Raw genomic sequence first — 14971 nt, 5'->3', positions numbered from 1 at the left:
GAAATGAAAAGGCAGTGTGTAAACCATAGTGACATGACCTCTACCTCTAGACACTTAGGAATTAGGAGGTATCTACAGAGCTTAGAGGGGCTTCCCAGGTGGCACCAGTGTTCGCAGTGTTAATCACTCAGTCGTGTCTGACTTTGTGACCCCCATGGACTGTAGCCTTCGAGGATCCTCTGTCCATGGGATTCTGTAGGCAAGAATACTGGAGTGGGTTGCCATTCCCTTCTCCAGGGGATTCCCAAGGATAGAACCTGGGTGTCCTGCATTGCAGGCAAATTGTTTACCATCTGAGTCAGTAGGGAAGCCCTAAAGAATCCGACCACCAGTGCAAGAGTTGTGGATTCGATCCCTGGGTCAGGAAGATCTCCTAGAGAAGGAAGTGGCAACCGGCTCTGGTTTTCTTGCTTGGGAAATTCCATGCACAGAGCAGCCTGTTGGGATATAGTCTAGGGGTCACAAAGAGTCGGACATGGAGCATACATGAAGCCTAGAGCTCTGCCTGACACCGCTGAACTTGAATGGATTCAATAATTGTTCAAATTCTAAGTATGATACTTAGTTTAAAATGTTTCTACCAATAATTCTGTGATATTGTTATCACCACTGTATTAATATAAAGGTAAGGAAATTGGTCTTAGATACATTAATTCTTTGCCCAAGATAAGTTAGTGTATGATAGAAGTGGGATATGAGTCTATACCATTTGACTCTAAAAGCCACACACTTTAGTGAGTAAAGAACATTTCTCCTTTGTCTATTCCCAAAAGAAATGAGCATGAGTGTGGCTATAAATCAGCAGAAACCTGAAGTAGATTGACCAAAAGAATCTGCCCAGTCTACTAATAACAGAAATCAACCAATTAGGTTCCTTATAGAATTTTTTTTTTACTTTCTTAGATACCATATATGACTTAATGAAGAAAGAGAATCACACTCTGGTGAGTGAGTTTACTCTTCAGGGTTTCTCCAGCTTCTGTGAGCACCAGTTCACCCTCTTTATCATGTTTTTTGCACTGTACATGCTAACCCTGGCAGCCAATATCATCACTGTGGCCATCATTAGCCTTGACCGTCACCTCCACACCCCCATGTATTTCTTCCTCAGCATGCTGTCAGCTTCCGAGACTGTGTACACACTCATCATTATACCCAAGATGCTCTGCAACCTCACAGGCCTGAGTCAGTCCATTTCTTTGGCAGGTTGTGCCACTCAGATGTTCTTCTTCATCACTTTGGCCATCAACAACTGCTTCCTGCTCACAGCGATGGGCTACGACCGCTATGTGGCCATTTGCCATCCCTTGAGGTACACAGTCATTATGAATAGGAGGGTGTGCATCCAGCTGGTGTGGGGGGCCTGCAGCATCGGGCTGATTGTGGCCATGACACAGGTGACGTCTGTATTCAGGTTACCCTTCTGTGCCACAAAGGTGGCCCACTTCTTCTGTGACATCCGGCCTGTGATGAAGCTCTCCTGCATTGACACGACTGTCAATGAGATCCTGACTTTGATCATCAGTGTCCTGGTGATCCTGGTTCCCATGGGATTGGTTTTCATTTCCTACATCCTCATCATCTCCACCATCCTCAAGATCACGTCTACCGAGGGTCGGAAGAAGGCCTTTGCCACCTGCGCCTCCCACCTCACTGTGGTCATTGTCCACTATGGCTGTGCCTCCATTGCCTACCTCAAGCCCAAGTCAGAGAACAGCAAGGATGAGGCTCAGCTGATCTCAGTGACCTACACTGTCGTCACCCCACTACTGAACCCTGTGGTGTACACCCTGAGGAACAAAGAGGCCAAGGATGCTCTGCTCCGGGCCATTGGCAGGAAGCTTTGCTGATAAGATGGGACTGTTACAAAGACGGTCTTGGGAGATTCTATAGGGAAGAGAAAGTAAAGCAGTGAACAGCACCTAGGGTGAAAATTCTGGAGCCTACCATGCAGTGGTTGGGTAGAGGAGATAAAAGGATTATATATCCAGGCCCTGGAGAAAGGGGCTCCAAAGTACATGCAAGCCTGCCTCTGACAAGACAGCATACATGGTATGGAGGATCAATATAAGGGTAATAACTTGATATGGGGAAGTACACGGATTGTATGCATAACCTAGGACAGAATGAGATCAAGATAGTAGAAAGGATTAATGAGGGGAGGCTGCTTCAAGGCAGTACTAAACTTTTAAATACATTCTATAACACTCTTTTTCGACATGAAGCTCTCTTTTATCCATTTAGAGTTACAAAGGCTTAACATCCAATTGAAGTCATTGTTTTGTGGACAATTCAAGTTCCTTGCATCTTAAACACCATAAATAAATAGCTGTCTGTGATAATAAGCATCTATATAATTTACCAACTCCTGAAGTCTAGATCTTTTTCATGTATATGGCCAACCTGGAACTTAAGTTTTCAGGAATATGTAAAAGAAATATTTTTGGAAAATGATTAAAATTCCTTAATAATTTAATTAAAGAGGTAGCACCAAGTAATCATATGGGCATTTATATTTCAAGAATGCACAAGGATTGTTGGTGATAATATATGTAAATAGTTCACTCAGTTAAAAAAAAATAGTATTGCCTTTGGAGATGCTTGCAGAATGGATAAAAGTGGATAGGGAATGGGAGGACAAGAGAGAATCTACAGAAAGGATTAGTCAGGTGAGAGGGCTGGAAAGAAGTGGATGGGTAAGGAAAGTGTCGTATGGCAACACAGTGACTCAAAAAAAGAAAAAGATTTAAACCATCAACCCTATCGTTTCAGACCCCAGGATCTGCATTAATATGCCATCTTTCACTAGTCACCTTCACTTCCAGTGTCCCTCCACGAGCCTGTCATCCAGTTCCATGCAGAACACCTGTGTCTTGTGACTTCTCTCTTTCTATTTCATATTCTCGTGTGTTTCTACAGCTTACTGTCACTTCATGGAAATCCCTTACTGCCACCCTTATTGCCTATTCAACCAAAGTGTACTCCTTTTAAAACACCAAACTAAAAGCATCTCCCTTTCATGAACTTTCTAATGAAGAAATCACCCTCTCACTCTCCTACCTCCAAACTTGCACATACATTATTATAGAGCAAGCATTTCCTATAATGTCTTTAGAAATGAAAGCTTGAAATGAATGAGTGATGTCATAACCAGATGAAGTCTTCATTAGGTGGACAGTTTAAGGTTTCAGTTGTACCAAGCAGTGGCATTTTCAGAGGCTGTGTTCTCCGTCATGTTATTAATAATCTCAAAAATTAGGACTATGTTCAAATATTGTAATTTCATAAATAGCCCATTGTGGTTCAATCTTACCCACATCTGAGTATTTTTCAAAATTTATGGTGGAATCCTGGAGAAGGCAATGGCAACTCACTCCAATACTCTTGCCTGGAAAATCCCATGGACAGAGGAGCCTGGTAGGCTGCAGTCCATGGGCTCGTGAAGAGTCGAACACGACTGAGTGACTTCACTTTCACTTTTCACTTTCATGCATTGGAAACGGCAACCCACTCCAGTGTTCTTGCCCGGAGAATCCCAGGGATGGGGGAGCCTGGTGGGCTGCTGTCTATGGGGTCGCTAAGAGTTGGACATGACTGAGCGACTTCACTTTCACTTTTCACTTTCATGCATTGGAGAAGGAAATGGCAAGCCACTCCAGTGTTCTTGCCTGGAGAATCCCAGGGACGGGGGAGCCTGGTGGGCTGCTGTCTATGGGGTCGCACAGAGTCAGACACGACTGAAGCGACGCAGCAGCAGCAGCAGCATGGTGGAATCCAAGAGAACCCAAAAATAAGGTTACCCACTGTTTGTTAATGGCCTCTCTTACTCAGTAAACACTTCTTAATTTTAGACTGTAGCTTCAAAAATGTTGCTCTGTCCATTCAAGTTTACTAATAATAATCTGTATCTGCAAAGTTAGGTACTGAAAATAGTAGCAAGTAGTGTTTGGAGGCCAGCAGGGCAAAGTGTATTCATTGTAACATAAGCACAGTAAGAAAAAGACTGCATTCTGAGTCCTGGCTTTACTTTTTATTCGTCTCATATATTTGAATCTTTATTTAGCTTCTCTAAGCCTAAGTTTTCTCTGCAAAACATGTAGATAAAACAAATAACATTTTGTAGATGTTTCATCTACAAAACATGTCAGTTTCTCCTGACAAACATATGAGACAGTAAGTGTGAAAATCCTTTGTAAATGACAAATCAGGGACAAATATTCTCTTTTTTTATTGGAGTAAGAAAAGCAATATAATCTCTGTAAACTTCTAATTATATCAGAGTTCAGTGTCATCCATCTGAGGAGGATACTGCTACAGAGATTTTTTTTTCTTTAACTTTTTATTTTGTATTGGAATATAGTCAATTAACAATGTTGTGATAGTTTCAGGTGAACAGTGAAGGGACTCAGCCATAAATATACATGTATCCATTCTCCTCCAAACTCCCCTCCCATCCAGGCTGCCACATAACACTGAGCAGAGTTCCATGTGCTATACAGTAGCTTCTTGTCGGTTATCCATTTTAAATATAGTACTGTGTACAAACCACAGATATTTACAATTCTGCCTTTCTGTCTGCATGCTATCAATTTAATCTCTAGTCCTGGTTCAGAGTCGGTTCTCTTTCCTTAGATATCCTGGAGAATAAAGAGGGGAATTCTGCTTCTGGATGATTCACCTTCCAGACACATCCCAGTCATTTAGCCTGGTACAGCGCTTCTAAGAGCTCATGAGTACAGAAAGTGATTGCTGTTCTTAGTTTCCCCAGACATATGGGCTCCACCCTTCATTTCTCAACTGGTCTCCTTTGTTGGGAAGAACACAAAATCTTGAGACTTGAATTTAAGACACACCTTAACTTTGCCAACTATGTATAACTTTCCCAACTATGTATTCCTAAGGTAGTAAGGAAATCTTTCCTTATCTATGATAGGTTATCAATGTCAACCATCTTTCCCATTAGGCTATTGAAAAAATCAACTAGAGTAGAATTAACAGGGTGGAATTGTTGTGGTAACCATAGGAAGTTAATATAATACATCATTATCCCTATTATTATTGGCTAACATTATCCCTATATTCTTACCTTTCCAATTTTTCCAGGCCATTTTATATTATTTCACTAATTAATTTTGCACTTCTACCTTCCTCCCACTTCTATTTAAGTTCTAATACTGTTGTATTCTTCCTTAAATGTGCAGGTCTCATTAAAAAAAAACAAAAAAACCCTTCTAAACTCTGTATTACTATCTTTCATTAGCAATTTAATGCCTTTCTTGCTCTACATCAAAAACTTTCCCTCTTCATTCAGTGAAATTCAAACTCTTTACCATGATCCATGATGACTCCCAATAGGAAATGTATATTGTAATATAAGCCAGTATGCACGTATATATCTTCTCTGTGTCTGTGTGTATTCACATACAAATGAAACATTGACAAATAATACTTACCCTTACTACAGGCAGTGCATTCTGATGTTTTCATTCTAGCTTGATCTGTCCTATTTCATCTTATTTAAGTAATATTCGTGGAGAGAGGAGCATCTACAATGTATTTTGACCAAATACTCAATAATTGAAAGTTAAAATATTCAACTGAAGCCAATGCCTCAGCCTAACATCATTAGATTGTGTATCTGGGATAGTGAAATAAAATTAAAATGCTATTTGAAAACTTAATAACATTGGAATTTTATTATTAAACATTTGGTAATCATATTTAAACACTTGACACTTCAGAGAAAGGACATTTAGTCTTCATCGTAGCTGCTAGATTACTCTGCTGCTGCTGCTGCTAAGTCACTTCACTCCTGCCCGACTCTGTGCAACCCCATAGACGGCAGCACACCAGGCTCCTCTGTCCCTGGGATCCTCCAGGCAAGAACAGTGGAGTGGCTTGCCATTTCCTTCTCCAATGCATGAAAGTGGAAAGTGAAAAGTGAAAGTGAAGTCACTCAGTCGTGCCCAACTCTTAGCAACCCCATGGACTGCAGCCTACCAGGCTCCTCCGTCCATGGGATTTTCCAGGCAAGAGTACTGGAGTGGGTCTGCTGCTGCTGCTGCTAAGTCACTTCAGTCGTGTCTGACTCTGTCTAGCAGTCACTAAAATACACACTTGGGGTACTTGGTAGATGCTCACTTTTCAAGTGAGAAGCTGATTTGTAGAGGAGCAAAATATCTTGAGACTAACATCTCATTTTTCTCTAACACTTTCTTTTCTTCATATTCTTTATTGCTGCTGCTACTGCTAAGTCACTTCAGTTGTGTCTGACTCTGTGTGACCCCATAGACGTCAGCCCACCAGGCTCTCCTACCCCTGGGATTCTCCAGGCAAGAACACTGGAGTGGGTTGCCATTTCCTTCTCCAATGCATGAAAGTGAAAAAGTGAAAGTGAAAGTGAAGTCATGTCCGACTCTTAGCGACCCCATGGACTGCAGCCTACCAGGCTCCTCCATCCATGGGATTTTCCAGGCAAGAGTACTGGAGTGGGATGCCATTGCCTTCTCCATTCTTTATTAGGTACGTATTAAAATAATGTATACTGTGTATTGTCCTACACGATTTGAAATCATGCTGTAACTCGTGTAAAATTTGATAAGATTCATGGATTAAATGGAATTAAGAAGCTAAAAATACCATGCTTAAAAGTTGTTTTTATTTAGTATTATAAATAAAGAACACCACATAATTTTACAAATATTAGAATTCTGATAGTTAATTTCCACTATTCTTTTTTGTACATTTGAACTTTGGCTTTGTAAGTATATAATGTTCTTTCTAAAATTATCTAATAACTAACAAATTTCAATATTTATATGAAGCATTATTTTCCTACTTATTTAACTACTTAAAACTCTTAAATTTGTCCAGAAAATGAACAACTCTCACAATTATCATTATTTATTCTTACATTTTACTTTTCTAATAATAAAATATATTCTTCACTTAATAGAATTTTAACAGGTAAAGCATATAAAGCTATTTCAGTGTAATTCATAGAATGATTCATTGCATTTGAAAACATAAATGTAATTCAAACATATGTATATTTGAATACATAAATATACAAACAGTACTCTTGCTTTATTCAGAGTACTGATATTAGACTGACTAGAGATAATAACCTATGCTGTTACATGATCATTGTTAACCTACAAATTCAGAGATGTCAAAATACAGCATTCAAGATTTTGAGCCGTCGACTTTGTAGAGATTGAAAACCAAAGTAGCAATTCAGCAGCAGGTTTTGACTAAATACCAAAAGCAAAGTAGAACTCTGAGTTATTCCTGGTGTGACCCACTAAACTTAGGAAAAACATGGGAGATGTGGATGCCATAAGGAATGCTGCATGCATGAGTGAGTGACGCTCCAAACTGGCTGAAATGGCAAAGTATCTGAGAAGAAAGTCCCTTATTTCTCTTTTTTATTCTTTTATTCTAAAATAGTAGTATGTGAATTGGCATTTTTCTGATTATAAAAGCAAATACTGATTCTTTGAAAAAACATTTCAGAAAATTATACAGAAGAAACTCTGTCTTTTTCATGTTCACTGTAGCCTGGTGCAAACGCCAGGGACAGTGAAGGACAGGGATGCCTGGAGCGCTGCAGTCCATGGGGTCACAGTCAGGTACAACTTAGCAACTGAACAGCAACAATAATAAAATGAGTACCTACAACATTTCTCTTCTCCACACTTGCCAACCCAACCCCGGTGCCAAATACGAGAAGGGAAAGAAAAGAGTTTAAAATTAGGATTATATAGCCAGTGCTTTTAAAAATGGAATATTTTTTATCTAGTCCATAGTCTCTAGAGACTGTGAGCCATGTTGAGTAACTGTAAGGCACAAAAGAGAGACTTCCAACAAATGCAATTGGATTGATAAGGTATCTTAGAAATATGTAGGAATCAAAAGGAAAATCTAGGCTTGAAACTTGGGAGTAGCACAAACGTTGCTTCATACTCAGAGGTGGAGGAAAATAAGATAATGATAAATGCCAGGACAAAGTAACAGGGTGTATTAGCCCAGGAGAAGGAGCCCTCCCCAGCAGTTCTTGCTCCCAGGTAGGCAATAGGAGAACACCATTGGTGATTTCCAGACAAGAGCAATACTTGGAGAAAGAGGCATGGCTAATGACACAGAGTCTAGCAATAAAAAATACTAGGGAAATAAAAGAAAACATAAATACAAGCAGAAGCAACTAGATATTAGAAGTGTTGAGCAAAAAAGCAGTAATATTTTTATAAAATAAATTAAGAAAATTAAACTCACTTCTCCTGCTCAATATGAAGCTAAACATACCAGCTAATCCTAACCACAATTTAAAACAAATAAATAAAATTTATAGAAATTCTGTTAAATGTAAGTTCAGAGTAGAGAGAATTCTGACAAAACACAGATTTTACATTGCATTATTTCTGACTTTTTCCTAAAACTCTACTACATTTAAGAATAACCTCACTTCCATAGCAAAAGGAAATAGGAGACGAGCGCAAAAGAATGTCTGTGACAAAATTTTGAAATCTGGAAAGCAGTTTAGTAAGTTGTTATTGATTTCTATGTGACTTAGCACACAGGAGAATGCTGATGTATTATTGAATGCGCAGGAGATGCCTGAGGCAGAGAGAACAACCTAAATGTCAATTTATCAATCAGAATGCCAGACGTATTCAGGAAAGTGGGTAGTAAGTACTCGTGAACCTAAGAGTGAATGATTAATCTAACAAAATAGAGGTGCTTGAAAAATTTTAAGAGACATCACACAATTAGAACCTTTCCTCCACCTGAGCAGAAGGCTAAAGGATTGCCTCCTGGAGAGAGTTAAAGAGATGAGATAGGGTTTGGAGGGTGCCATAATAATTTTTTTTTTTTTTACATGAGGGAAAGGTAAAAGAATATCAGCACACCTCACAGGATATTGACAATAAGTCTTAGAGCTCCCCACCTCGAAACTGAAGGATTTTCCCCTGGGGAACTCAGCATTTCAAGAACAAAGACTTAGATATGGACAGGTCAATGTTCTACGTTGAAAAAATAAGCTTACCCTAATAAAGCCAGCTTTACCATATTACCCAGCTTTATCACCCTACTAAGTAAAGCCCACCACCCAATCTATCTCATCCCACCACACATACACACATACATACTACAAGGTTTCTAAACAGCTTATTAGTATGTCAAGCATACAATGTCAATTCACCTGACATGAAGAGCCAACTCACTGGAAAAGACCCTGATGCTGGGAAAGAGTGAAGGCAAAAGGAAAAGGAGGCAGCAGAGGATGAGATGGTTAGAGAGTAGCACCAACTCAATGGACATGAATTTGAGCAAATTCTGGCAGATAGACCTGGTTGGATTCCTGAGTCAGGAAGATCTGCTGGATAAGGGATAGGTTACCCACTCTAACATTCTTGGGCTTCCCTTGTGGCTCAGCAAGTAAAGAATCCACGTGCAATGCAGGAGACGTGGGTTCCATCCCTGGGTTGGGAAGATTCACTAGAGAAGGGAACTACTAACCACTCCATTATTCTGGCCTGGAGAATTCCACAGACTGTACAGTCCGTGGGGTCGCAAAGGTCAGACACGACTGAGCAACTTTCACTTTCACTTTCTGGGAGACAGTGAAGGACAGGGATCCATGGGGTTGCAAAGAGTCAGACATGACTTAGTGACTGAACAACAAAAACAAATTTCAATCATAGTCATAATTGACTGAAAGGATCACCAAGTATTTGAGTAAAACCACTAACATGGAAAGAGACATCAACACAATAAACAGACAACAAAAGAATGCAGAAGAATCAGATACAGTGCAGGGAATATATTAAGATCTTTCCAAAGATACTTATTGAACATTTTCAGAAGGACACAACAAAATACTTAATCAGAGAAACAAAAGCAGTGCTGTATAAAAGGTATGTTCTGAGAAGCAAAAACAGATTTCACAAATTAAAAATATATTAGCTGAAATAAAAAATTAAATATGAGAGTGGCAAGAGAAATTTGATGGAATGTCTTGAATAACAGAACAAGAAGACAAACAGGAGTGATATAAGAGGATAATATATGAATATTGAAGATAAATCAATACAGTGATTCACATACTGAATTACTACTTTGTACACATGATACTAATGTAATACTATAAATCAACTATACTTTAATAAAAATAAGAAAAATAAATTAGGTCTTGAAAATAAAAGTTTAGGTGTATATAATAAGGAGCAAATGATAAAAGAACTACCTAAGTAAAACCACAAATAAAATAAAGACATATATATATAATTAGGGATACAAATAAAAACTTTAAAACTAAGATAATAGCAGGAAAAACTTTAGATCAATATTTTTTTAAAACATAGTCTATTGTGTATATGTACCACAGCTTTCTTATCCATTCATCTGCTGATGGGCATCTACGTTGCTTCCATGTCCTGGCGGATTCATTTTGATATTTGGCAAAACTAATACAATTATGTAAAGTTTAAAAATAAAATAAAATTTAAAAAAAAAGAACAGTCGCATTAAAAAAAAACATAGTCTAAATACATAATTTTAATAGAATATAAATTAAACTTGGCCTGAGAATAATCATAAAAATAAACAGGCCAACAGTCAAAAACAAAAATTTAATCACAATACACCTTCTACTCCTGTTGAAGAGAAAGACATGAGACCAAACATTTATGGGAGAATGGCATTGAAACATGTATAATATCATAGATGAAACGAGTCGCCAGTCCAGGTTCGATGCATGATACTGGATGCTTGGGGCTGGTGCACTGGGACGACCCAGAGGGATGGTATGGGGAGGGAGGAGGGAAGAGGGTTCAGGATGGGGAACACGTGTATACCTGTGGTGGATTCATGTTGATATATGGTAAAACCAATACAATATTGTAAAGTTAAAAAATTAAATAAAAAGAAAAAGAAAATATGCAGATTCTTTCAAGTTTAATAAAAAAAGAGGAGAATCTTCCCAACTCAAATCATGAAACCACTAGCTTCAAAAACTTAGTATCAAACCAGAAACAGGCAGTGAAAAACACAAAATTAAACACCAACATTGCTGACAGATAAGAGCAAATATTCTAAATAAAATCTTAACAAAAGGAATCCACAGTTTGAAGAAACTCAGCATGTCCAAGTTGAGTTTAGACCAGGAGTGCTAGGATGATTAAATGCTAAATAATCTATCAGAATAATTGACCATATTAACAAATTAAATTATTAAATTCATAGGATTACTTCAAAAGGTGAAAAACACAAAACATTAAATATAAATCCAACTTCCAATTAATCAGAAACACTCTTACCAAACTAAGACTAAAAAAGAAATTCTTTTAACTTTAAGCACCTATTAGAAGTAGGCACCAAACAGCATAAATATTGACAGAAGATTTGAGCATTTCAACTAAATCCAGGAAAAAGACAAAAATGTATACACATAGTAAGGATAAAAGACAAGATGGATATATTTTGTTGACACCTCTTTTCTGTTCCTATTTGATGCATTTGACTGAGTCAAAGCAGAATAAACAAAAAGTTGTGGATGTGTCTGGTGGTGAAAGTAAAGTTTGATGCTCTAAAGAACAATATTGCATAGAAATCTGGAATGTGAGGTCCATGAATCAAGGTAAATCGGAAGTGGTCAAACAGGAGATGGCAAGAGTGAGCAACAACATTTTAGGAATCAGTAAACTAAAATGGACAGGAATGGGAGAATTTCATTCAGATGACCATTACATCTACTATTGTGGGCAAGAATCCCTTAGAAGAAATAGAGTAGTCCACAGAGTCAACAAAAGAGTCTGAAATGCAGTACTTGGGTGCAATCTCAAAAATGACAGAATGATCTCTGTTTGTTTCCAAGAAAAACCATTCAATATCATAGTAATCCAAGTCTATGCCTCAACTACTAATGCGAAAGAAGCTAAAGTTGAATGGTTCTATGGAGACCTACAAGACCTTCTAGGACTAACAACAACAAAAAAAGATTTCCTTTTCATCATAGGGGACTTTAGTATGTCATTTCAGACATGTTTATCTCTGCATGTTTATCACAGTAATCCAAGTCTATGCCTCAACCACTAATGCCAAAGAAGCTGAAGTTGAATGGTTCTATGAAGACCTACAAGACCTTATAGAACTAACACCAAAAAAAAAAGAAAGAAAAAAATGATGTCCTTTCATTATAAGGGACTGGAATGCAAAAGTAGGAAGTTAAGAGATATCTGAAGCAACAGACAAGTGTGGCCCTGGAGTACAAAATGAAGCCGGGCAAAGGCTAACAGAGTTTTGCCAAGAAAATGCACTGGTCATAGCAAACACCCTCTTCCAATAACACAAGAGACAGCTCTACACATGAACATCACCAGATGGTCAATACCAAAATCAGGCTGACTATATTCTTTGTAGCCAAAGATGGAGAAACTCTAGATGGAGATACAGTCAGTAAAAACAAGACCAGGGACTAACTGTGGCTCAGATAATGAAATCCTTATTACAAAATTTAGATTTAAATTGAAGAAAGTAGGGAAAACCACTAGGCCATACAGGTATGGTCTAAATCAAATCCCGTATGATTATACACTGGAAGTGACAAATAGACTCAAGGGATTACATCTGTAAAACAGAGTGCCTGAAGAACTATGGACAAAGGTTTGTAACACTGTACAGGAGGTGAAGGTCAAAATCATCCCCAAGACATAGAGAATTAACATATGGACATGGGGAGAGGGGAGGAGAGGATGAGATGTACGGAAAGAGTAACATAGAAACTTACATTAAAGAGAGAGCCAATAGGAATTTGCTGTATGGTTCAGGACACTGAAACAGGGGCTCTGTATCAACCTAGAGGGGTGGAATGGGGAGGGAGATGGGGGAGATGGGAGGGAGTTTCAAAAGGGAGGGAATATATGTATACCTATGGCTGATTTATGTTGATGTTTGACAGAAAACAGCAAAATTCTGTAAAGCAGTTATCCTTCAATAAAAAATAAATACATTTAAAAAAATCATCCCCAAGAAAAAGAAATGCAAGAAGGCAAACTGGTTGTATAAAGAGGCCTTACAAATAGCTGAAAAAAGAAGAGAAATGAAAGGCAAAGGAAAAAAGGAAATATATACCCATGTGAATTCAGAGTTCCAGAGAATAGCAAGGAGAGATAAGAAAGACTTTTTAAGTTTATGATGCAAAGAAATAGAGGAAAACAATAGAACAGGAAAGACTAGAGATCCCCTTAAGAAAATCAGAGATACCCAGGCTTCCCTGGTGACTCAGATGGTAAAGTGTCTGCCTGAAATGCAGGAGACCCAGGTTTGATCCCTGGGTTGGGAAGATCCCCAGGAGAAGGAAATGGCAACCCACTCCAGTACTCTCACCTGGAAAATTCCATGGACGGAGGAGCCTGGTAGGCTACAGTCCAAAGGGTTGCAAAGAGTCAGACATGACTGAGCAACTTCATTTTCAAGGGAACGTTTCACACAAACATAGGCACAATAAAGGACAGAAATAGTATGGATCTAACAGAAGAAGAATATACTAAGAAGAGGTGGCAAGAATATATAAAATAACTATACAAAAAAAGATCTTAATGACCTGGATAACCATGATGGTGTGGTCAGTCACTTAGAGCCAGACATTCTGGAGTGTGAAGTCAAGTGGGCCTTAAAAAGCATAACTACGAACAAAACTAGAGGAGATGATGGAATGGCAGCTGAGTTATTTCAAATGCTAAAAGATGATGTTGTTAAAGTGCTGCATTCAATATGACAGCAAATTTGGAAAACTCAGCAATGGCCACAGGTCTGGAATAGGTCAGTATTCATTCCAATCACAAAGAAGGGCAATGCCAAAGAATGCTCAAGCTACCACACAATTGCACTCATCTCGCATGCTAGTAAAGTGATGCTCAAAATCCTTGAAGCTAGGCTTCAACTATACATGAACTAAGAACTTCCAGATGTACAAGTTGGATTTAGAAAAAGCAGAGGAACCAGAGATCAAATTGCCAACAGCCATTGGCTCATTGATGAAGCAAGAGAATTCCAAACAAACATCTACTTCTGCTTCATTGACTATGCAGAAGCCTTTGTCTGTGTAGATCACAGCAAACTGTGGAATATTCTTAAAGAGGTGGGAATACCAGACCACCTTACCTGCCTCCTGTAAAACCTGTATGCAGGACAAGAAGCAACAGTTAGAACCGGACATGGAACAATGGACTGGTTCAAAATTGGGGAAGAAAGGAATATGTCAAGGCTGTATATTGTCACCTGCTTATTTAACTTATATGCAGAGTACATCATGTGAAATGTGGGGTTGGATGAAGCACAAGCTGGAATCAAGATTGTGGGGAGAAATATAAATAACCTCAGATATGCAGATGACACCATCTTTACAGCAGAAAGTGAGGAGGGATTAAAGAGCCTCTTGATGAAGGTGAAAGAGGGGAGTGAAAAAGCTGGGTTAAAACTCAACATTCAAAAAATGAAGATCATGGCATCTGGTCCCGTCACTTCATGGCAGATAGATGGGGAAACAGTGGAAACAGTGCCAAATTTTATTTTCTTGGGCTCCAAAATCACTGTGGTTGATGACTGCGGCCATGAAATTAAAAGACACTCCTTGGAAGAAAAGCAATGACACACCTGGACAGCATGTTAAAAATCAGAGCCATTACTTTACCTGCAATGGTTCATACAGTCGAAGCTATGGTTTTTCCAGTAGTCATATACAGACGTGAGAGCTGGACCAAAAAAAAAAAAAAAAAAAGGCTGAGGACCAAAGAATTGGTGCAATTGAACTGTGGTGCTGGAGAATACTCTTGCAAGTCCCTTGGACAGCAAGGAGGTCAAACCAGTCAACCCTAAAGGAAATCAATGCTGAATATTCATTGGAAGGACTGATGCTGAAGCTGAAGCTCCAATACATTGTCCACCTGATGCAAAGAGCTGATTCATTGGA

General features: G+C 38.6%; 1 protein-coding gene and 1 non-coding gene across 2 annotated transcripts; both read left to right on the top strand.

The window, feature by feature from the left end:
- The first annotated feature begins 920 nt into the window (after positions 1–920).
- Positions 921–1850, top strand: LOC129655872 (olfactory receptor 10J1-like). Its single transcript, XM_055586683.1, has one exon. The coding sequence runs from the start codon at positions 921–923 to the stop codon at positions 1848–1850; it is 930 nt and encodes a 309-aa protein (XP_055442658.1).
- Positions 1851–13270: 11420 nt separating this feature from the next.
- Positions 13271–13342, top strand: TRNAF-GAA (transfer RNA phenylalanine (anticodon GAA)). Its single transcript has one exon. It is a non-coding gene; the product is annotated as a tRNA-Phe (tRNA).
- Positions 13343–14971: the final 1629 nt, after the last annotated feature.

Source organism: Bubalus kerabau, chromosome 6 (genome assembly GCF_029407905.1).
Source record: "Bubalus kerabau isolate K-KA32 ecotype Philippines breed swamp buffalo chromosome 6, PCC_UOA_SB_1v2, whole genome shotgun sequence".
NCBI lineage: Eukaryota > Metazoa > Chordata > Mammalia > Artiodactyla > Bovidae > Bubalus > Bubalus kerabau.
The sequence above is the reverse complement of the archived record's forward strand: the minus strand, read 5'-3'. Positions and strand labels throughout refer to the sequence as shown.

Bases quoted from the DNA above. Each gene is read 5' to 3' on its own strand.
- LOC129655872 (XM_055586683.1), top strand. From the start codon at position 921: ATGAAGAAAGAGAATCACACTCTGGTGAGTGAGTTTACTCTTCAGGGT.